At 42.0% G+C, this 25,552-nt stretch overlaps 1 protein-coding gene across 1 annotated transcript in view; it reads left to right on the top strand.

Annotated features, from left to right (window-relative positions):
• The window catches only part of LOC126302399 (lachesin-like), a 1,147,869-nt gene that overhangs the window by 693,078 nt on the left and 429,239 nt on the right, over window positions 1–25,552 (top strand). The window contains exon 2 of the mRNA XM_049991738.1: window positions 5,606–5,718. Within this exon, the coding sequence (XP_049847695.1) occupies window positions 5,606–5,718 (113 nt within the window). The remainder of the gene's footprint in view (window positions 1–5,605; window positions 5,719–25,552) is intronic.

The raw sequence follows: 25,552 nt of genomic DNA, 5'->3' as shown, positions 1-25,552 counted from the left end.
TTTGAAAAAAAAAAAAAAATCGCGCCTCATCGAACCATACCACACGCCTTCAGTTAACTAATGTACAGTTTCTGTGTTGTTTCACTCACTGAAGGTGTGCGGCTTAGGGTGCTGCTGTGAAAAATATTACAAAGAACACATTTCCTGCAATTCTTGTGGAGTTTGAAATCGACTGTCACTGACAAGGCATCATGCTTGTATAGAGTCATTGCCGCTTATGGTCTTTTTATGACCACTGTTCTTGAGCTGTGTTAGAAGACAACGAATGATACATTATTCTTTGTGGACACACTGGACAGCAGCAAACCTGAGAAATTCATTAACTCGATAACTCCTCTGTTTCGTTCTGTAAATTAGGATCAGACTTCACGCGGGCCAAGTGTGTAGGCCGCCTGCGAGCCACGGTTCGGCCTGTCTCGGCTTTGCTCGTTCCTTCGTGGAAGTAATCGGATCAGCGCGACGTTCCACTTAATACTGCTGTATGACATTTTTCGGTCGGTACGACACTCTTCAGTTTGGCAGAATCGTGGTGTCAGCGCAGTTTTCCCTTCGCTGTTTGTTCGTTTTATAAAGTACGTTCACACGATCAATGAATGTTTGCACAAAAAGAGGTAGTGCAGTGACGTACCGTGACAAGCCTTTCCAAATGATGGGGAATGACAGAAGAGAAGGGTGAGAATTCTCAGTATTTATAACGCTGTCGCACAAGCGACGGATACCTTAAATTTGCTATGAAACTATATTACGATACAATGCAGAAAGAATTTAAAGATTTAATTGACAGTGAAAGATCAAACACATTACAACGATCGACAAACTGGATCCATTGCTCAGTAGGACAAGAAATACTTTGCGCTAAATTTGCAGCCATGTAGCACATGAAGAAATTGGTAGAATGGATGGTGAAATTTATGAAATCGAACAAATTATTCCATTATTGCTAGTAACAGTAGATGGAAGCGAAGAAAAAGTATGGAGGGTTTATATATATTTCTACAAAGCATATTAGTTAAGACAAAGGGCATGCCTGGGACGATTTTTCAATTTAAAACTCGTTATTGTTGAATTTATAACCGAAAAAGGAGTCCAGGGACCAAAATTAGAACATCCGGAATGGATAGCGTTTTAAGTGGACTTGAGTGCACGCTGTCCACTGTAAGACAATGAAAGGTGAGAAACAACTTCTTTCTGATTTTATGGGGATTAATTTAAAAATAAAATCGCGTTATAGAAGGGACACATTCTGAGAAACACTGTCTAGTTCCCGAAGCCCATTAGCATTAAAGGAAGCGCGAAGTTTGAAGAATTCATCATGGCCAATCAAAAATTATAATGACAGTTCTATAAAGGTTTTGAGGACACTGTCAATCTTACATCTCTTTTAATCTCTTCTCGAGAACGTTTACCATTTCAGTTGAAAGCGCCCCTGTGGATGTGCAGAGCCAACTGATTGACGTCTAGGGTCATTCCTGTTTCAATGACAAATCATTTTAAATATAAAACTGTCCAAGACATCCACATTGCTTTCCTTAGGTACACTTTACACATTTCCATAATGAGGTTGCAAAATATTTCGATCAACGTATTTCTTTTAATTATGAAACTAAATAAGTCACGATTACGTGGCAACTTGAGCGCGAAAATCTGTGAAATTGGTTGCGTCTCTCCGAATGCTGGCAGTTTGCACCACATAAAAATTACATTATGTCTTCAACACGACAAAAACAATTGCATAATATTGAAAATTTGTATTGTTTCTGATCTACGTTGAACAGAAGAGAAAAAGTGTCACTAACGTGTCGTCTCATTAGCGCACCGTAGGGGTATATTCCGCCTTGCATTAGTCAAATAATTGAAACTAACTTTGATGAGAGTTCATTTATACTGTTTGCGTCCAAGGTCCCGAATGATAATTGAGAACAGTGTGTTAATTAGTATCTTAAGATGTCTTCAATCCGAGTCAACAGCAAGAATAGACTGCGTCAGAGAAGAGAACTGAATAGCTATGTTTTATCTGGTAACAATATTTAACTGATATGAATTGTGTTTTGGGACTTCCATGATTCTCAGACTAACCTGGCGGTCAGGAACGTTTTATAATCTACATGTGCGTGTTGACAACGCAACCTTGTTACGTACACGAACTGCATCAAAGTCACTCGAAGTATCAATAACATTTTAAGTATCAATACGCAAATATATTACCTTGTTTGATTGGACAATACGTCAGATCGCCCTTAAATTCTGTGTACGAACATTATTCCCGTCCATAACCAGAAGCTGAGCAAAGTTTCGTTACATTGTACTAGACCAGGGGCTGGAAGTACAAATAGGACTTTATTTACGAGCAACTAAGCGCACTGCTATCAGGTAAGTTTAAAAGGCACTGGTCTCATCATCGTGTTATGTTGTACTTACCTGTGGGGCGGAAAAGCATCCGTTTGACGAGGTAAAATTTAAACCATAGCAACTCGTAAACCAGTGGGCATAGTTTATATAAGTTGTGCTGGGCAACATACATTCGCTCAATGTCAACGGGCCTTGCAATTATCAGTCACCACCCAATTTGCTTTTATCTATGGCTTACCAACAGGTAAGATTCTCGACAAGCTGGCAGGAGTCATTGGGTACAGAATATCACAGGTGTCGGCTGGAAACAATTCAAATTTGAATGGATAGCATAATGTACTCCTTCCTGTGCTTTATTTCAGAACAGATACTTTTGAAAATATGCTGTTAATAACATATACATCTTTAGCAATAGGCGTTGCTTCTAAAGTATATTTCTGACATTATCGGAATGATCGATATTACTAACACTTCATAATACAGTTATTAGGAAAGAATACTATGATACCGTCTGGATATTGGTTACAGATTCAATGCTCAATTCTTTTATTTCTTTGATGTCAAGGAGTGGTAGATGGGTCTAGGTTTTGATGAAGCTTTTCTTCTGTCAGAAGATTTGCTGATTTATTTCACGAATTTTATTCTTATTACCATTCCAGCATTTAAAAACGAGAATTCTTTACACATTAAAACGAACTTCCTCACCTTAATGTCAGTTTATAAAATCCCATACATAAACACCAGAAGAAATCTTTTCAAATACATGTTTCCAAATAACTAAAAGAGGCAAAGAAAAGCGCTTCTCGCATACTTTACGTGGTCGATGTGGCGTCAGCAACGATCGTACGACTGCCGATTGTAGCTTGCAATTTCTTCTTTATCTTGGAACAATTCATTCTAGGATGTTCCATAATGATTCAAATTACAGTATATTAACATTTCCTGTTTCTTCAACAGCGATTAATTTGAAGGAAGCTGTACTTTTTTAAGTTTACCAAATGTAAGGATAAATTTAGTAGCATGGTTTGCCTTAGATAAAATAAAAATAAATTTTAAGATTTCAAAATAAGCCACGAACTCAAGACATTGAATATTTGGCTTCTCCTACGGGGTGATTGTACTTATTAGAAATTAAGCTTGTTTCTAGTGTATGACAACAATTATATTTTTAATGAATAACTAGTTTTCCTGAACAATTATTTGTGTAGATCTCGTGTCAATTATCTGAAATACGTGGTATTTTGGTATCTCATGCAAAACAGAACCTATAGGCTAATTTTATTAGCGCTAAATTAATTCACAGCAATGTGCAAATAATTATTATGTTGTGTACCGAATTGAAAAGACGGGAAATTTGGTCAAATGCACTGATGAATAACGTAAAAGTTTGGAAAACATGAATCACGTAATTTGTAGCTAAAATTTAATTAAAGTATTACTGAAAAAAAGCTGGTACCGTAAATTTTGGTTATGTCTATAAGTTTCCAGTAAATCTTAGTTCGTTATAAGGGGCTACCCATGAGGAAGTACAGAAGAATTTAGAGAGAATCTTGAGACGTTAGAAATCTTTTCGCTACAGTTGCGTGCTACTGATGAGTATTCCAGCAAGCCAGCCTATGCTGAGTTTATTATATTCAGGATCACAGTCTTTTAAATGTGCGTCGTAAGATCTAAGAATTTCATCAGCAGTCTTTTTTAAAACTACAGTGTCAACCTTTGTAATTTAAAGATGTTACAACAGTTTCACAGTAATGTTTTTCAAGCTTTCTTTCCACCTGCCTTCTACCAAACGCTTTTCGGTCACTTCCTTCCAACATACTATTTTAACATTTTGGCATTCACAACTTAGATACACATGAGATATATTTTTAGAAACTAAAAAAAATATTAAAATCTTGTAAAAAAAACCTTTGATAGCCGCATCATCTGTTGATAATTCCTTTACTCCATGATCGTACCCGACCGGTTTCTCTATGATTCAGGTGTATACATCTATGAAAAATAATTAGAAAGTACAGTACTGGTAAATTAGTTACGTGAGTATTTGTTCACCTATCCTTCAAGTTTAATTTTCCTAGTTTTTGCCATTATTATACTTTCTAAGTGTCATAATATTTTTCGTAGATGTATACATCTGAGGTATTTTCACTTTCTTGCAGGTACTCTGCCATTTCTCAGATGAGATCCGATTCAAGGGAAGTGCATGTCTTTAGCAAAGCTGCTTCATGTTCTTCATTCACTGGTCGGTCCTTGTTTCTGCCTCTTTGATAACTATTCGATACGTGCATATTACTGAGGAAAATTTTTACCACTACGAATGTTTGCACAGCATGTGCAGTCGGCAGCATGGATATCTGACAGAAAATATTCAAATGGTTCAAATGGCTCTGAGCACTATGGGACTTAACTTCTGAGGTCATCAGTCCCCTAGAACTTAGAACTACTTAAACCTAACTAACCTAAGGACATCACACACATCCATGCCCGAGGCAGGATTCGAACCTCCGATCGTAGCGGTCACGCGGTTCCAGACTGTAGCGCCTAGAACCGCTAGGCCACTCCGGCCGGCAGAAAATATTCTTTACGTCCTTTTATGATATACGACCATTCATCGCAGCGTTTGTCACAGCATTTTTAATGGTTTCATTAAATACGTACCTTCGTAGTAACCTGATCTCATTTCGGATTGTATTGTGAAGAAAAATCCACAACAGTACCACAAAACAAGCAGTTAGTTGAGAAAAAAAAATCCTTCAGCTAAACGGACACTTCGATTGCGATTGTTGTTCTTTCATGTCAAAGCTGTTCTTATGAGTGCGTGTTTTTCGGCGTGACACGCACTCTGTTTCCAGCGCTTGTGAAGACATCGCTTCCACGGAAATTGCTGGCCACGTTTGTACCATCAGCACCCCTCTGCGCTAGAAAATGAGTGCTTCTTGTACCATTTTTTTCCTTGTTTATACAATAAATTGTCTAACAGTAGCCATTTTTAGAAAACTTTACCTGAAGGAAGGGAATGTTCCTTAAAATAACGCGTTAGATAACATTTAAAAATAGAATAATTTTGAAAAGTTGCTGTCATTTTGAACTTGACTTTTAGGTGCTTTTCCAGGACACGATTTTGTCTGATTTTTGATATGTTGAAAGGTAATGTTTGTTGAATTAAACACTACTTTAATCGCTTGTGAAGCAATTTCGCCCAGGTCAAATCATAATTTGACCAGGCTAACAGAGAGACGGTGTGCGTGTGTTGCAGCGGTGGCGGAGGCGCCGATGCCACGCTTCGTGGAGCCCATCCCGAACGCGACGGTGGCGCTCGGCCGCGACATCTCGCTGCCCTGCGTCGTCGACAACCTGGGCGACTACAAGGTAGGCCGGGCCGGCATTCAGCCTAACTATTAAAATAACTGTGTCACTCAGCTCCACCTGTTAAGCAAACGATACGTTTCCCACTGGACACCAATATATTTTGAATAGGGTAGGCTTGACTTAGATAAAAGCAAGTTTTCACCAATCAATTCTATTATACCAATGAGAACTACACACTTTTATTACAATGTTTTTATTCTTCTTGTTAAAATTTCATAATTTTAAATATATTAATTCCATCAGTGCCTAGTCACTGCAATAGACAGAATCACAGTTCCATCTCATAGCCTGTTGAGCACAGATATTTCAGCGCAATCAGAGTCTTTTGTGGACAACAAATGCGATTTCATGCGTTTGAGGAGGCGAATTACCTGCGATTCCACTGCTGTTGTTGTTGTGGTCTTCAGTCCAGAGACTGGTTCGATGTAGCTCTCCATGCTACTCTGTCCTGTGCAAGCTTCTTCATCTCCCAGTACCTACTGCAACCTACATCCCTCTGAATCTGCTTAGTGTAATTATCTCTTGGTCTCCCTCCACGATTTTGCCCTCCACGCTGCCCTACAATACTAAACTGGTGATCCCTTGATGCCTCAGAATATGTCCTACCAACCGATCCCTTCTTCTGGTCAAGTTGTGCCACAAATTTCTCTTCTACCGAATTCTGTTCAATACCTCCTCATTTGTTATTTCATCTACCCATCTAATCTTCAGCATTCTTCTGTAGCACCACATTTCGAAAGTTTCTACTCTCTTCTTGTCTAAACTATTTATCGTCCACGTTTCACTTCCATACATGGCTACACTCCAGACAAATACTTTCAGAAACAACTTCCTGACACTCGATGTTAAAAAATTTCTTTTCCTCAGAAACGCTTTCTTTGTCATTGCCAGTCTACATTTTATATCCTCTCTACTTCGACCATCGTGAGTTATTTTGCTCCACAAATAGCAAAACTCATTTGCTACTTTAAGCGACTTATTTCCTAATCTAATTCCCTCAGCATCAGCCGATTTAATTCAACTACATTCCATTATCCTCGTTTTGCTTTTGTTGATGTTCATATTATATCCTCCTTTCAAGACACAGTCCATTCCGTTCAGCTGCCCTTCCAGGTACTTTGCTGTCTCTGACAGAATTACAATGTCATCGGCGACCTAAAGTTTTTATTTCTTCTCCATGGATTTTAGTTCCTACTCCGAATTTTTCTTTTGTTTCCTTTACTGCATTCTCCATATTACTGTCATAAATATTCAAGGTCATAATTATCTGAAAGTGCTTAGAGCACTACCCATCAGGGGCTCTTTCCTGCAACAGAGGTCACTTACGGAAGAGGAATGTAAAATTATCGCTGTATTTACCTTCGCCAAAGACGGGCGTATGTGTGTCGTAATTTATTTTTATATCATTACTGTACTAAATTAGTACTGAGAAGTAGGAAAATGTAGGAGCCCCGCATGCATGTTCTCGTCAAGTTCCCAGAGGAAGTCAACGAGCACTCCATTCCTCTGCCCATTTTAATAAAGTGTCAAGCGTTCGTGCTGGTGTCCTGTGAAAGGCTGTGACGTGTGACTGCGCAATGGAGTGTTTTGGCATTAGTTATTGCTGCGTTCGCCGTCTGAAACGGTACGTAGCGACAGAGGGTTCCATACTTCTGGATAGTCTCCATCGTGGGGCCACGTAGTTATGACAACGTGATATGTATTGGCAGTTGCGAATACCAACAACCGTTGGCTGTATAATGCAGTGATGAGAAGAAAACTTTATGCCGGACCTCGACTCGAACTCGAATTTTGCTCTTACACGAACGAAGATATTTCATGCGTATCATAACGGCTGTAGTAGCGTCAGTGCCTGTTCCTTCGGACAACCACGCATGTCCGAAGGAATACAGCACCGTATTTCTGAACAACAGAGGCACTGCAATATCGTAGTTATCATCAGTCGCCTCAGAGAAGGCGCACGTAACAGGAACCACATTATGCTTCCACCACACGACTTACAAATAGTCGATCCATCTACCAATAGTAATGAGCCACAGAGACCGCTGAAATCAGGGACTACTTTCCTCATTCGCCAAATAGTTCGCAGAAGACCATTCTTCCTCTGAAGTTGAGTACTTATCTTTCTACCCATTATTTTAATAAATAATCATTTGTTACTCACTGTGCTGTCAACAGTTATTTGTGTTCTAATCTAACGTTTCCCTGCGACCATACAGTTGCGGTCCTCACACGCGCCACCTTAATGCAGCAACTGTTGTCAGTGGCAGGAAATTCGCTTCCCTTTCCCATATTGTCGGTGGCCAAACTAATCTGGTGAAGACAGTTACGAATATGCATGGAATGAAAGGAAAGGGCAAAATGGAGCCGGTGCCAGTACAGAGCCATCGCGATTCAAATAGCTCCAAGGCAACTTCCTGGAGCATCTCATGCGCCGACCCTCAGTCTCGTACGTCCTGCCTCTGTGAGAAATCGAGACTGGCGTTGCTTTTAACCACGGACTTTGGTCTAGAGTTTGCTAATTGTAAATTGTACACCATTGCCTCTCGTTTCATTGCCAGCCAAGTACTAATGATGAAAATTTCTTGCGCCATAAGGATAAGAATGCTGTACTCATGGGTCGAGAACCAGGTCCTTAGGGTGTATCACTTCTGCCAATTACGGAGACGGATTTTTCGGATATGAATGCTGATTAACATCATTGTAATACACAAGCAGAAGAATATTGAAACAACAGAAAAAAAGAAAAGTCTTATCAGCCAGCAAATTAAATTGGTGTCGTTTGTAGAATACTTCTGTAATTATATGTGGACCTGCCCGGTTAGCAGTGCGATCTAACGCAAGGATTTCCGGATTGGGAAGGAGCGCCTGGCCCCCGGCACGAATCCGCCCGGCGGATTTGTGTCGAGGTCCGGTGAGCCGGCCAGTCTGTGGATGGTTTTTAGGCGGCTTTCCATCTGCCTCGGCGAATGCGGGCTGGTTACCCTTATTCCGCCTCAGCTACACTATGTCGGCGATTGCTGAGCAAGCAAGTTCTCCACGTACGCGTACACCAACACTACTCTACCACGCAAACATAGGGGCTACACTCGTCTAGTGTGAAACGGGTGGGGTGCGGGGGGAGTGGGGAGGGGGCACTGGGGTTCGAACCGCACAATAACCCTGAAAGAGTGGTTCGGTGTTGGTTGGTTGGTTGGTTTGGGGGATTAAAGGGACCAGACTGCTACGGTCATCGGTCCCTAGGTTCGGTGTGGGGCGGCGGAGGGGTGAAGTGGACTGCGGCAGTCGTCATGGGGTTGTACGCCACTGCAGTTGCGGCGTGATCGGAGCCTCTCCGTCGTTTCCAGGCCTCCAGTTAACATACAACACAATACAATACAACACAACTATACGTAGAGATGACACTATTAAGGGTGCATCTATAACTTTGCGAATGGATTTCGATTTCATCATTTCCTAATAATAAAAATAGCACGCGGTAGATGTCGTTCGCTGTGTATGTAATGCGCATTTTATGGATCTGCTGGCCGTTGAGTCAGGATGGACGAACTGCAAAGGTATCGAAATTCTTCTAGATCTACTCCAAACACAGGCATTATTTTTTATTCTTGTAATTTACTCCAGAAATATTAGCAAAAAATGCATCAGAGTACGATGCATTTCTGGAAATCGGCTAATACCAGACGTTGATAGCACTTAGATATTTACGACTATCCCATACATGTGCTGGAAGTGGACATACTCACAGATTTAGACAAAGAAAAGAAAATTAATCCGCTGGCCAAAAGAGTATTAAATTTGCCGAAGAGAAACTCACCCGGCCTCTTTGAAGATGTCCACATAGAGTGTGGTATCGTAATCATATTGTAGCAAAAACGATCGCAAGTATAAGAGGAGTAGTTTAAAGTATCACCCCAAAAAAGTCGACATAAGTAATTAATTTTTTGATTCTTCGCAAGTATATGTCCACAGTCCATCCATGCACGTGTCACAGTACGGTAGCTCGTCGCTAGAGGAGTAAAAAAAAAAGTTGCAGTTCATTTATAACGTGGAGTATCCGTTCTTGGCAGCAGCGCAAATATTGCTGCTGTGTCTGACCAATCCTGACGGCTATAGAAGACACCCCGATTTGTCCGACACAGCTGCAAGAGGTATAATGCAACTTAACTTCCGTTTCTGAGGGGAGTGCTGTACATTTTAAATAAATAATTACTTATTCGTTTTTCGTATGACAGTACGTATACAAAGGTTATAAAACTACTACACGTCAACATTTGAGCACAGTTGTCCAGCGTAAAATATTACAAATAACAATAGCTATACATGAATATCAAGGTCTTTTATATATTTTATAACATCACTCATCGCTATCAGGAAATCTTCGAAAGGACCCTTGCAGGCACATGCGGAATATGAGCAAACGTCTGTCGCTCCGCACCACAGTCACACGATGGTGGTGAAGATTTCCCCCACTTGTAGAGAGCGTCTGACAATCGTCCATGGCCCGTTCGGATGCTGTTCAAGATAGTCCAAATTCCCCGAGGCTGGTCGAGTCTACAGTGTTTCTTCTGGATGCAAGGCAGCTTCAAGCATTGTAGGCAACAGTTTTATTACCAGCAGCGTTTCCACTCATCGATGTTATTGAATTCGGTTACCACTGTAATCCTGGCCGTGATGAAAGGTGTCTTGATCTTAGGCTTTTTCGCTCCGCAGGGAATACGTCGTCCATTATTGGAAGATCAGTGTTATTATCAACCTTCTCGTATCTTTCGCCTGGTATCAGGAGGTGGAATGTGGCTCAATGTAGGTAGTCAGTATGTGGGAGTAGGTCGTATTGACCCGCTAAGAGTGCGCATGGTGTCGTTAAGTTGTACGTCTATCTTTTTTAGATGTGAACTATTAAGCCAGACAGGCGCACTGTAGTCTTCTACTGAGTATACTAAACAAATGCTGGTACCCAAGGAGTGTCTCCTGACAATCCCCAGCGAGAGCCACAGAGTTTATGAAGAACGTTGTATCTGGTTTTGAACTTAGCAGACGTTCGTGTCAAGTGATCCTTAAAAGGAAGTGTCCTATCTAACATGATCCCAAAGTATTTTGGGTGCATTTTATAATGAAGTTTGTCTCTTTCAAAATAGGCATCGAGGGCTCTGTGTGCCAAGCTATTGGACAGATGAAAACATGAAACTTCTGTTTTACTTGAGTTTCAATGTACCCTCCATTTGCGGAAATAGTGGCTTAAGATACATAGATCAGAATTTCGGATTTCTTCAGTTCTTTCACAAGTCCTGTATTGGGTAGCTATTGCCTAGTCGTCTGCAAAACCAAACTTTCTGGACTGTGTTGGAGGGATATCAGATATATATAAATTAAACAGCAGAGGAGCAAGGACAGATCCTTGTGGTAAACCATTATTCAATACTTTTGGACAGCTAGTGTCTTTTTCTGTAGTTAAAGTAAATATCCTCCCAGTGAACATGTTGTAAGTTAGTTTTGATGTCCGTTTCAATGGGACAGGTTTCAATAATTTATAAAGCAGTCCATGCCTCCAAACTGTCATATGCTGCACTTAGAGTGACGAAAGCAATTGATGTTTTGTGTCTCCTTTGGTGTCCTGCTTCAGCAAACTTTGTTAAAGATAAGACTTGATCAGCGCAGCTCCCTTCTGAACGGAATTCAGCTTGCCCAAGAGGAAGGTTCTGGGAGTTGAAGGAAACGTATTCAGTTTATTGTGTTTCATTTGGACAGAGATGCATATCAATGAGGTATGTTTAACCAGTATGATGGCACCCCCCCCCCCCCTAAACCACGAACTAACGCCCATAAAAGAAAATCACCACCGGCTCCCTGAAACTATTCTGGAAAGATGACTAGGGCCACATTACCATTTGATTTAAAGGTTGAAAATTTCGATCGCCTCACTTTCTTATCTCTGAATCGCATCGATTGCTGCTTTGGTCTTCTGCATTTATGACTTTATCATTGGTTGACTATTTGTCAACATTTCAATACTCTTCAGACAGGTCTCCTGGAGCGTCCCCCTGCCTATTTAGCTCCCCACTGTTTACATTGTCACCTGAGGACGCAGTCTTAAGAAGTATTAATTAAAAACACAGTTAACACGTGTACAACCATACAACACACACAATTCATTGCAATCCTTTCTTATCAACCAGTTGCATACTCGCACGTGGATAAATACTCTGCAAATTTGCCACATTCTCGTTGGATACGCATGGAATCTTCATTATCATCGGTTGATCGCCAGCGGCCTCTACTGTTGACCTGGATCAAGCAGCAGTTTCACTCCAGAGTCCCAAGGTGTCTTGTCGTTTCCGTCATGCATAATCGCTCTTCCTCCCACAGCTTGGAACACAAGTTTATGAATATATTAGTTTTTTTACAATCAGATTAGAGCATTTATTTTACATTTCCTTAAAAACTATGAGTACCAGACAACCACATCTTAATGCAAATGCCTCACTTAATCAAAACAAATAGAAGTGACAACACAGCTGTAATATCGCTCTCTCTGCGCAACGTACGTAATAAAAACAAAGAAAATACTCTTAGTAGTGCTCAGTCAAGGCCAAAATACTAATATCAAATTAGGTGTACAACAAAACATTTTGTAGCACTAATATTGTCAAAACACTTCCGCCTGCAGCTGCAAAGCTTACCCTGAATATGGGACTGCGCCGGGAGCGTCTTATTTTCATATTTTAACCTTCCTTGTGAGTTAAGTTCTTTAACACGATTTGTTCATGTAGGTGTGTCAACATTTTCTTCGTTCAGATACAGACTGCTGTGCTGCAGCATCTTGCAGGAACAAAGAAATGAAAGGAAAATCTGCCACCAGTCATCAAGACACAAATAATAACACTGCACTGAAAAATATATTGCCCAAAAGCAATAACAAACACAATGAAAATGAGGATATGGTGTAAGGTTAGAATAGACCTGGAGTATAAAACAGTTGTTTGTTTAATTAACTGCAGGTTGGCTACTTAAAAATTAAAAATTGAAGAGAACTGTTAGTATGAAGCACTGCGATATTTTCCACAGCAGGCACTGAACTGCTCTCATACATTTAAACAGAAAACATTTCTGTGGGAGACCTCTTTCCTCTCTAAATCATTTGTGCACTGTAATAAACAAACCTTAACTTGCAAGAACTAAGTATTGAATAAGTGCGACAGAGTTGGACTTATTTCACGTTTCTTCTGTGGGGTTCATTTATGTTTTTGAAAAAACTCTTCTACAAATTTGTATTTAGATTGCTGACAGGCTATGAATATTTGGAGAGATTCGTAAATCTGACATTTCACTGAGTAGAAGGTTATTAATCACATTTCTATCTTCATAGTTGGAAGGACCAGACATGACACTTCTAGTCGCTGTACTCACAAACGAAATTGGTGTGATGTTTCCTCAGGAATACGCATTAGAGTTTATTCATAATGTCTGGATGTATTTGAACAAATAGATGTTTGTGTGTGTAAAATTCTCTGATCGTTAGGAGAGACTTCTTAATGACACACTGCCTGTTATGTGGATGGACGACTGTTAAAACAAAAAAACAGTCGCCGAGCCACCCACTCGGAGCCACTGACTTCCTCTTCCCAACACTTTAGGTAGGAATGACACTTCGGAATTTTTTTTAAATGCGTGTTACACAGATACTTGACACAAAACAAATGTTTTATAGTTACCATGTTTATTGGCAATAGTAAAAAAGTCACTACGTGTCTGCTGAAACGAGATAAAATCTTAACAGTTCTTCGAAGTGATCGGATTCGTGAATTATTACTCACAGCCTAAATTGTACTACGACGAATTCATATGAAAAAGAATTTCTAAAATTCTTTATAATGTTCGCACTTAGTAGTTATAATATAAGAAAGGACGCTCCATTACACTGTTTTAAGCAAGAAAAAAAATGCTTTCAGATTGAGCTTCAATGTGACACAGAAAATTACTTAATGTTTAACATTAAGATTTCCTTTTCTGGCCACTGGTTCCTTTCCTACATGTCCATCAGGAGCTAAAGAAAAACGAGACTCAAGATACACTTACACATACAACATTCATTCCTTTTTTCACAAACCATCATCTTTCGTAAGTAGGTTTTTCTGTGGAGAGCCTGAAGTTTCCGCTTACTTATGCTGTCTGAGACTCTGTCCCCTGTTGGTGCTGCTTCATGATACTACTCACACAGTCCGCTACCATCGGATGGCAGAAGCTCCTTCTGGCAGTCCCAGCCAACTTAGTTTCGTAATGTTCCAAGACAATCATTCAGAGCCCATTCCAATTCGTGATGAAATACACTGCAGAAGTGAAAAATAATTATTTAAATTAAAATCAATTTTTAGTAATCTTCATTTCGGGCGCTTTGGTCGAGCGGTTCTAGGCGCTTCAGTCCGGAACCGCGCTGCTGTTACTGTCGCAGGTTCGAATCTTGCCTCGGGCATGGATGTGTGTGACGTTCTTAGGTAAGTTAGGTTTAAGTAGTTCTAAGTCTGGAGGACTGATGACATCAGATGTTAAGTCCCACAGTGCTTAGAGCATTTTTTTATTCTTCATTTTTAAATCGAACTAAGATAATTTCCCCCTAGAACGTACAGTTAGTCTTGAAAATTTTCGGTGGTATAAGATTTAAAACCAAAAACGTGGAGGGGAAAGGGGTGTGCAATAGGTAATAGTAAGAACATGAACGATTCGTGCATCATTTGTGTATGGCATGCGCCCCACTTTTTTTAGCTTATAAGTATTTTCATAGCTGTTAAAAATACACAATCACAAATTTTCAGGACTATTTGTGGGGAGTCAGGCATCTGTACGTGACTAGGAGTAGTTAAGTTATACTTTTTAGTTCCGTTTAACGTCGCTAAACCTCAGTCGCTGAATCTGCTCAGTTTCAGTTCAGTAGTTTCAGCGACTGTAGTTCGCTGACTGTTCTAAGCATCGTCTACTGCTGCTGATGGTTCAGTTCTGAAGATGACTTACGACTAGGCCGAAACCTGTCACTTTAAATAACATAACCATCGCGATCTAGACCGGATTTTCATTAATTTTATATAGCTTACAAGATCGCTGTTTTCCAAAAATGTAACCAAAAGTTTTGAACAAGATAGCAAACTCCAGAACGCTGTAGGGATTTTCAGAAAGACCTGCCGAGGATTGATGAATGATACGACTGATGAAAAACTGCTGGAAACAGAATCCGTTGTAAAATATCTGAGAGTAACCATCTGGAGTGACCTTAAGTGGAATGACACCGTAAAACAAATAGTAGGAAAAGCAGCTGTTAGACTAAGATTCATAGAATAAATCTGAAGGCAGTGTAACTCATCCACGAAAGAAGTAGCTTGTAGAACGGTTGTTCGACAGATTATTGAGCACTGTTCGTCACTATGGCACACTTACCAGATGGGACTAATAGAAGAGATAAAGAAGATTCAATAAAGAGCATACATTTCGTCAGAGTGTCGTTAGTCGACGTCAGAGCGTTACAGATACGCTCAACAATCTCCTATGGCAGATGCTGTAAGAGAGGCGTTGTGCGTCACGCGCTGGTTTACTTTTGAAATTCAAAGACCACGTTCCGGGAAGAGTTGCTCAACATATTATTTCCTCCCAAAATATGACCACCACGAGAAAATTCTGGAGACTGGAGCTAATGCAGTGGTGTATCGTCAAACATTCTTCCAAAAGCCATCGGTGGGACCAGAAGTACCCTTCGAAATGCGTCGTCAGATGGTCTGCGGAGTATTGATGTAGATGTGGATGTACTCAATATTATGCAGAAATACTTTTACAGGCGGGGCGATCTTGGAAGAGTTTCTTTTAGTGCGAAAAAAGGACGCTTTATTGCACAATGTGAAAGTTGCAAACAAATAATGTGATTGTCGAGAAAAGGAATCCAAACAGACCCATCGAGCATATGGGTACGTCCACAGCTAAGTTTGAAAGTTAGGGGGATGATCCTGCTAGTGTGGAACACTTCAGCTGCTGCTTGGATGACACTCACCGCCGATAGTGTTCTACGTCTACTCGCGGTGGGTTCAGGAAGATACCTCAGCATACAACAATGAAAAGCTCTCTCTGCCACACTCTTTATTTTCATTTGCAAAACACAGTTGTACAGACTGATCACGAAGTCCCATTACCCCTTATCACGTGTCAACATGTTCATAGATGATCGCAGTGTATTAGCGTGGGATCTTGACAGAAGACAACTTTGGCATAGTGTCATTATTCTTTATTATTTATTCCAGAGTGCACACCATCGGTCTGATGAGAGTATGATTTTCCTCCACGTACGATGTGAAAATCTCCTCAACATTGCTGTTGTGTCAGTAGTAAATGCACATCAAACAGCATCCTTATGTTGGTTATGTGTCTCATAACGTGTGGCAGCAACTTTCTGTTTAATGAATCATCATAATGCCTTGCCCAAGACGACGGGTAGAACTTTAGGGCGGCAATAAGTGATGGGCTGGTGCACCATCCCGATGGAACCATACACGACCGAGCACTCGCCGACGTTGCACATGTGGAATAAACCAATCTCGTAACTTGATGAGATACACAATGTGATGCAGTGTCAAAGAAATGTGGACTTACCAAATGGGTTGCAGACATTTCAGTCCAGATCATGGTATATGGTGGGTAGTGTTCAAGTTCTTCACAAAAAATGTGGCTTCTCTTTACTCCCGAAATAAATGCTCCTCGCTTGGGCACTACGATATGTTGCACACTTGTCCGAGAAAAAGTTTCCTCCTTGATCGGAGAGTAAAGACATCGGGCTTTCGGCCACAAGTCTCACGATATTTTAGCATCTCATTATGACTCAGTTCAAGATTTAAATGCTTTTAACTTCAAATCAATCTTCATGTGTTTTTACCAGATCGAATATCGATCTCCGAATTCCAGTGACCGGTTGAGAAGGGACTTTTTGGCAAAAACTGCACAGACGCTAAAGCCTCGCACACGTTTCCAGTCGTTTTGGTTCTCGTTATGTGCTTTTTCTCTCAAGGTTAAACTTCGGTTACACGATAAATCAGTCAGATCTAAAGGCCGTGAATTCAACTAAATACCTAGGAATTACAATTACGAACAACTTAAATTGTAGGAACACACAGGAAATATTGTGAGGAAGGCTAACCAAAGACAGCGTTGGCAGGAAACTTTGAAAATGTGAGAGATCTACTAAGGAGACTGCCTAAACTACTCTTGTCCGTCCTCTTTTAGAATACTGCTGTGCGGTGTGGGATCCTTACCAGATAGGACTGACGGAGAACATAGAAACAGTTCAAAGAAGGGCAGCACGTTTTGTATTATCGCGAAATATGACAGACTGTGTCACTGAAATGATACAGGATTTGGGCTGGACATCATTAAAAGAAAGGCGTTTTTCTTTGCGACGAAATATTCTCACGAAATTCCAATCACCAACTTCTCCTCCGAATGCTACAATGTTTTGTTGACACCGACGTACATAGGGAGAAACGATCACCACGATAAAATAAGGGAAATACGAGCTCGTACGGAAAGATATACGTGTTCGTTCTTTTCGCACACTATACGAGATTGGAATAACAGAGAATTGTGAAAGTGGCTCGATGAACCCCCTGCCAGGTACTTAAATGCGATTTGCAGAGTATCCATGTAAATGTAGATGTCGATGTAGAATGTAATATTGTTGGTGTTGTTTGGAAAGGCTTCTGAAGCCTTGCAGTGAAATCGTATTGAATATCTCTCACTGAAATTCCCGTATGGGGTCATTCATGAGCCCCAAATGCTTATTACGATCCACTCCTGAATGGTGTAAGTGGACTCATCAGTCATAATTTAGATGTATATGAGCACCTGCAACAATCAAAAACAATAATTCATTAATATCTCTGTCAGGTGTTCTCAGACGCTGGTGGTACATAAAGACATTTCACATGATACTCATACAAGTAAACAAAACAAGTACTGATAGAGTTAAAAATATTATTTTTAAATGATAAAAATAGCCCTTTAAAGGAAATGGATTTACCGCAGAATGTCTGTTTCGGATGTACTTAGGACACATGAAGGTTTGATTGTACCCCCTCCCCTCCTACCTCCATTAGTTGAAGCTGCCTTGCTCCGGCATGATTCGCCTTGTTTTGGCGTTGAAGACATTTTCTTTGGCTCTTGTCGGTGGTTAATCGAAAGTTTTCGTGTCGCTTTACTGCTGCTGCTGACTTACGCGGTATACCAATGTATGGCGCTGGAGTAATCATTACGCAGTGCACGGTTTATTGTTGTTATTGCTGCTTTGTTGGGTATCACGTAAAATATCATCGTAAAAGGGAGAAAGTTAGCGTCTGAAACCGGTGTGTGCGTATTACAACGAACTGATTCCCGACTTCTATAATTGTAATAAGTTTAAGTTGGTTGCGTGGCTTATATGTGACTGTGTTTTAAGTTAACCAAGAAGCGGTTTTTAAGCTTCCGCGGAAAATTATTTATTTTGTGTTCAGATTTATACCGCACGTAGAAATTGATCGTCACGACGCAAAAATCGTATGTATGTCTTTAGCATAGAGCAAAATGGCGAAAATTGTTCCCTCCGCACTGTTGACCTCTGCAGCAGCCGCCGCTCAACCTTCAAGCTCTAGTGGTATTTCCAAATTTCTAAAAATGTCAAGCGGTACGCAGCGAAAAAATGTATGGGAACTTCTGATTATACGTAATACATAGTAGGTAATGGAACTCTGTGATCACTCTGTAGATAATGCAGGAACCCTTATTGTACGTATGAGACTAGGTCACCTAATATCCGCTTCGGCTTTAGAATCGCGTATTAGGGCAACGCCGAAATTGTAGCGGCAGGCTCTCTCGTTTCGCAATCGCCACGAGTTTCAGACCTAGGGCGAATAAGGCTCGCTTTAAAGTTACTGCCGGAGTTGGCCGGCTCGACGCGGCGATGCGCGCACTGGCGAACTGTTCGCCGGCCGCTGTTTCCGTCCGGTGAATAGCGGGCTGGCGCGGCCGCCGCTGCCGCGATCTGGCTGCTCCGGCGCCGGCGCGGCGTTTGGCGGGCGAGCCGCCCCACCCCTGCAACAGCTGCCGCGGGCGCCGCACTCCTAAACAGTTCGCTACCGAGTTTACCCGCAAACACACCGCCGCGCAGTCCTCCTCTCCATTTCCATAGTTAACAGACACCGCTAGCCGCGCCGCAGGCGGCGCTCGGTCTCCGTGCGCCCGGGTACTATTAGCTGCATGGTACGAGTCCTGCCCGTGAACAGTCGCGCCACAGGCATTAACTCTAGTAGGGCTCCGTGAGGTGCAAAGCTTGCCTCCTAACATTCTTGCCATAAAAAAGGAAATGACAGAAGGCTTTCAATAACTCATATCACTACCTAATTATTATTTAACTTACAAACATTGCAAAATAATAGCCCAGTCAACGAAGACCAAACAAAACATGTCTAATAGGGGAAAAAACCATGTACTCACAAATTTTAGTACAGTGCTAGGAAGGAATGCCATGAACAACATACTGAAAGCACTTATCGGTGGGATGTGTCCGTTGGGCCGGATGTTTGTGTGAGGGGGGGATGCGGAGGTTCAAATGGTTCAAATTTGTGCATCAGTCCCCTAGAACTTAGAACTACTTAAACCTAACTAACCTAAGGACATCACACAACACCCAGCCATCACGAGGCAGAGAAAATCCCTGACCCCGCCGGGAATCGAACCCGGGAACCCGGGCGTGGGAAGCGAGAACGCTACCGCACGACCACGAGATGCGGGCGGGATGCGGAGGGGGTCTTTAAAATTCCTTTTCATGTTTTTTCTTGAATGACTGGAAAAAAGCAGAGTCCAGCGAAATTGTTTCCGGTACAAAGTGAAACTAAATTAAATTTCCTACAAAAATGTCTTATTCATTTTTTTCTATGTCTTAACAGTTTTCGTGTTGTAGCGGATCAAAAAAATCGCATATTCTTGAAAATAGTATTCTAATGGTATAAAGTTAACATTTATTGTCAAATCAGGTGGATTACGAACAAATATCAAATGTGTGTACCACGGCTAAGTGCAGTAAAGCCCTATTGGGGGGGGGGGGGGGGAGATTAACGGGGTGGAGGAGAAGAGGATGGGGAAGAAGTGTGAGGGAAGGGTTATACTCATGCAGTTCCCTCCTCCATAGGCCAGCAAAGTGAATAGTGAGTAAGCGGTTTCCCAGTCTGTCTACGCCAATACGTCACAACAAGCAACTACAGGATGTTTCAGAATGTTATACCACACAACTTCATACAGCGCACCTTATGAATCAGTGGCAGCGCAGTGTGAAAGCACGTCCCAGTGTGTTTTCTCCACGAAGTGCGTTAGCAAAATAATGGTTCAAATGGCTCTGAGCACTATCTGACTTAAATGCTGATGTCATCAGTCCCCTAGAAGGTAGAACTACTGAAACCTAACAAACCTAAGGACACTACACACATCCATGCCCGAGACAGTAACAGTACATGGAATACACATGTGAGTTCCTAATCATACTAACGCAAGAAACACATATGGACAGAATCTACGTAAATCTCTGCACACTGTCCTAAACGTTTTCTTTCTTTTTTCGACATTTTTTTCCTATGCACAGTAACGCCCTTAATGAAGGAAGCGATTTCACGGGCACTTGCGCAAAGCCATGAATTTTTCGCGGCAGTCTTAACGCTTTTTTTTACCTTAGCGGAAAAGTAAATCTGAACATCGTGGTAATCTACAAACCCATCCGGAAGATACAGAATCACTTAAAATTCGCCAAGGATGCTCGTAAATCCTTGCAAAAAGCAGGAATTAATACAATACCATTTAATTGTGGGGTAGTGTACGTCGGTAATACAGAAAGAACGGCCGAAAAACGACTGTAAGAGCATACAGGCAACTCATTTCAGTGGGAATGAGGAGAGCGTGAAACTGAATGACATCTGGATCCCAGCCCTGATGAAGATGTGTACCACTCTTTCCAAAAGGGGTGATAGCAGCAGCAGATGCAGGGAACTGATAACAGCTAATTGCTCTCGAGTAATTCTTGCACGTCATGTCACGCCACTGCGCGGGACCACGCGCAAACGGAATTTTGCTGCAGTCAGTAGCGAACCATGATGTGAATTGGACACTCAAAGAAGCTACGATTCCCCTTGATAATGTTCTCCGCACACGGGGACGAAATATTGGGTTATAATATAAAATCCGTTCGACCACGACATAATAGGCCGGAATATTTGATTAATTGTGAAATTGACTTCTAGTCATCCTGAAACGCTCTTCCGCGAAAGGCAACTTCCCCCGCCACGGGGGCTGCTCGCTTTTCACAGAGCATACATCTCCAGAATTTCCTCCCCCGTACTCTTATGAGACAGCATAAAACAACTTCTTTGAGTTTGTATTTTACATAGTAGACTACACTGATATTTTCACCTAATTTTCTTTCGCTCACTGGACTCTAACGCCGATAACAATGAGAACACCCTGATACTGTTCGATTACATTATCAGTGCCGAGCACTAGCAGCACGTCGCGTCATTTATATATTTAATGGATAATACACTCCTGGAAATGGAAAAAAGAACACATTAACACCGCTGTGTCAGACCCACCATACTTGCGCCGGACACTGCGAGAGGGCTGTACAAGCAACGATCACACGCACGGCACAGCGGACACACCAGGAACCGCGGTGTTGGCCGTCGAATGGCGCTAGCTGCGCAGCATTTGTGCACCGCCGCCGTCAGTGTCAGCCAGTTTGCCGTGGCATACGGAGCTCCATCGCAGTCTTTAACACTGGTAGCATGCCGCGACAGCGTGGACGTGAACCGTATGTGCAGTTGACGGACTTTGAGCGAGGGCGTATAGTGGGCATGCGGGAGGCCGGGTGGACGTACCACCGAATTGCTCAACACGTGGGGCGTGAGGTCTCCACAGTACATCGATGTTGTCGCCAGTGGTCGGCGGAAGGTGCACGTCCCCGTCGACCTGGGACCGGACCGCAGCGACGCATGGATGCACGCCAAGGTCGTAGGATCCTACGCAGTGCCGTAGGGGACCGCACCGCCACTTCCCAGCAAATTAGGGACACTGTTGCTCCTGGGGTCTCGGCGAGGACCATTCGCAACCGTCTCCATGAAGCTAGGCTACAGTCCCGCACACCGTTAGGCCGTCTTCCGCTCACGCCCCAACATCGTGCAGCCCGCCTCCAGTGGTGTCGCGACAGGCGTGAATGGAGGGACGAATGGAGACGTGTCGTCTTCAGCGATAAGAGTCGCTTCTGCCTTGGTGCCAATGATGGTCGTATTCGTGTTTGGCGCCGTGCAGATGAGCGCCACAATCAGGACTGCATACGACCGAGGCACACAGGGCCACCACCCGGCATCATGGTGTGGGGAGCGATCTCCTACACTGGCCGTACACCTCTGGTGATCGTCGAGGGGACACTGAATAGTGGACGGTACATCCAAACCGTCATCGAACACATCGTTCTACCATTCCTATACCGGCAAGGGAACTTGCTGTTCCAACAGGACAATGCACGTCCGCATGTATCTCGTGCCACCCAACGTGCTCTAGAAGGTGTAAGTCAACTACCCTGGCAAGCAAGATCTCCGGATCTGTCCCCCAATTGAGCATTTTTGGGACTGGATGAAGCGTCGTCTCACGCGGTCTGCACGTCCAGCACGAACGCTGGTCCAACTGAGGCGCCAGGTGGAAATGGCATGGCAAGCCGTTCCACAGGACTACATCCAGCATCTCTACGATCGTCTCCATGGGAGAATAGCAGCCTGCATTGCTGCGAAAGGTGGATATACACTGTACTAGTGCCGACATTGTGCATGCTCTGTTGCCTGTGTCTATGTGCCTGTGGTTCTGTCAGTGTGATCATGTGATGTATCTGACCCCAGGAATGTGTCAATAAAGTTTCCCCTTCTTGGGACAATGAATTCACGGTGTTCTTATTTCAATTTCCAGGAGTGTATGATGGCAAGTCAAAAGTAAAAATAATTATTTTAAAACAAAATTTTTATTGGAAAACGTCCACTGCAAATAACATCGTTTCTTTAGATAATACCTCTCACTCTGTATGCAACAGCTCAATCTCGCGACAAACTTCATAATTCCATCCTGGAAGAAATTTTGTAACATAGTATATATTCACTCTTGCATATTCTCTAAAACTCGTCATCTGACGAAAGCTTGGGCTTATGTGAGTGCGTTTCCATCAGACTAAACAGAGGAGAAAATTACTTGGAGCTTGGTCATGTTGTAAGTAGAATGTTTGTATGTTGGCAACGCTATAGACTGTGTTAATACAGCGCTCCGTACCCTCGGCAAGAGATTCTCTTAGTGTTGGTAGGACACGAAATGTAAGGAGAGGTGAAATTTGTTATAAGAAAAGATGCAAGGAAAGGTATGATAATGGATGTATTTTGTTGATAACGTTTCGGTAGTGGAATTATTGGCAACTATATTATTTTTGGAACTGGATGTCACATGAATAAGGGAAAATTTCCTAAGTACATTGTTTGCTCTTCAACAAAATCTTTCTTTTTGCGAACCATATGCCTCCTAGTAGTTAAAGTCTATAGTAGTTAGAATTTTTTATTTAGCTGACTGTTGTTGGTACTTGCTCTAATTTGCTGTAGTTCGTGTTATGAAGGTTTTCTGTGAGGTAAGTGACTTACGAAAAAGAATGGGGTTTCCACTATCGGGATTCGTGATTGAAATGAGTTCAGACAATTAACAGAAATGGAGGTAGTTTCATATTTATTTAATTTCATATTTTTTGGATTTGTATTCTTGTTAGAATATCTTGCAATTCAGGGCCATTCTTTTGTGTTAATTATTGGAAATCATGTTGTCAACGTATAGCAGCCAGACTGCATTGGGCTTGTATATTGTGGGTAATAAATGAATAGGTTAAGTTTCAGTTTGGTTTGTCAGGGAAAATTCTGTTAGTCAGTGCTCAGGAAAAATAATAATAATAATAATAATTAAGGAATTAGTTTCAGTGTCTGTAGGATGCATACTCCAGCAGCTCTACAGAACTAAAATTTTCAGTGCACTGAATAGTTTTCCAAATGTATGAGGATGGACATTAACCGAAAGCAAAATCGGACCTTTTGAAAGACTTTACTCTTCAGTTTGATTTTGGGCTTCGGACCTCACAGTAGCTCACATTTGTCAGTATTCACTGGTTGGCTTTTAGGAGTATAATGAATCAACTCTGTACCTTTAATATCCCGAAACTCCGTCACGGTCGACTTCCCTGCAGAAGTTCGGATTTCTAAGTTTAACTTGATTCCTTCCACGCTATATATTGCCGCTTACTCTTTGGTTCGTAGTGATGGACCCGAGTGTCATAAACGGTTACTATGTGACTCAGAAAGTCTTCTCATTCCTATTCAGAACGCCTTAAATGCGATTTCGACATTTCCAAACGTTCATATTTGTTTTTGTCAGTTGATGTGGTAGATATAGAGCCCAAACTTTGCGATTATGTAGAAATTCATGGACGATAGCAAATGCTGAATAGTGCTGACTCTTCATGTCATTGCATAATATCATCGCCTCTAGTAATGCGACCATCACGAAATATTCAGTCAGCTGTCTCAGTATTCCTGTCCACTTTCATGGTACCCGGACGCTTATCGTCGTAGACAGATACCTGTCTACGTCTAAGTGATTTATCCACACGTAAATGTTAGGCTCACTAAGACAGCTATCGACATACATCTCCGTAGCTGTTGTCACCTTGAGAGTACAGATGGTTCAAATGGCTCTGAGCACTACGGGACTTAACATCTTAGATCATCAGTCCCCAAGAACTTAGAACTACTGAAACCTAATTAACCTAATCACACCCATTCATGCTCGAGGCAGGCTTCGAACTTGCGACCGTAGCGGTCGCGATGTTCCAGACTGAAGCGCCTAGAACCGCTCGGCCACTTCGGCAGGCTGAGAGTACAGAAAACGAATCACTCACCTCATATCTTCCTTGTTGCACATGGACAAAAGGACACTCATAATAAAATGCTCTGAAATTACTGCTAACAGAACTTTTCACTGAACCAAGACTGCTAGTGCAAAAGAACAACAGTTAAGGCATTTAACTGTTGAATGAATGCTATCAACCAATCGCGCAGCGAAGAAATACTTTTACTAAGTCACATTCCATCATACTAAGAAGCGATATGAAACGACACTAATGTGAACAAATCTATATCGTTGTTCCAGCGCTTGGAATCCTTGTCAAACATTCATGACAATAGACACTGCACGAATTCAGAGACTAGACTTTGGGATTGTAAATATTCGTTATAGCCCAGGAAAAAGTGACACAGAATCATTGGAAGAAGTCGTCGCTTTTATTGTGAATCTGTCTTGGGTAAATTTAGCCCAACTACAATGACAAAAAAATGTAGTAGACCTGTAAAAACGATGTTAGTTTTGAGCCAAGTACAGCATATGCCACCTGGGGGATAGCAGATGTACTGATAATGGTTTCAAAATCGCTTTCCAACAGATAGCGCAGCGGCATGGCTTCCAGAGCGGCATCTGTGTCTACTCTGTTTACGGAAATGGAAATGAGCGTTTGGCGTCATTGGCCGGGAGGGCTCTTCGGGGCAGGTCCGGCCGCCTTGGTGCAAGTCTCATTACTTTCGACGCCACATTGGGCCACCTGGCCGCTGGATGGGGATGGAATGCTGATGAAGATAACACCCAGTCCCTGAGCTGAGAAAATCCCCGACCCGCCCTGGAATCGAAGCCTGGTCCGTAGGACGGCAATCCGTCACGTTAACCA

The sequence above is a fragment of the Schistocerca gregaria genome, chromosome 1, assembly GCF_023897955.1.
Source record: "Schistocerca gregaria isolate iqSchGreg1 chromosome 1, iqSchGreg1.2, whole genome shotgun sequence".
NCBI lineage: Eukaryota > Metazoa > Arthropoda > Insecta > Orthoptera > Acrididae > Schistocerca > Schistocerca gregaria.
This window is presented reverse-complemented; position numbering and strand designations above follow the sequence as displayed.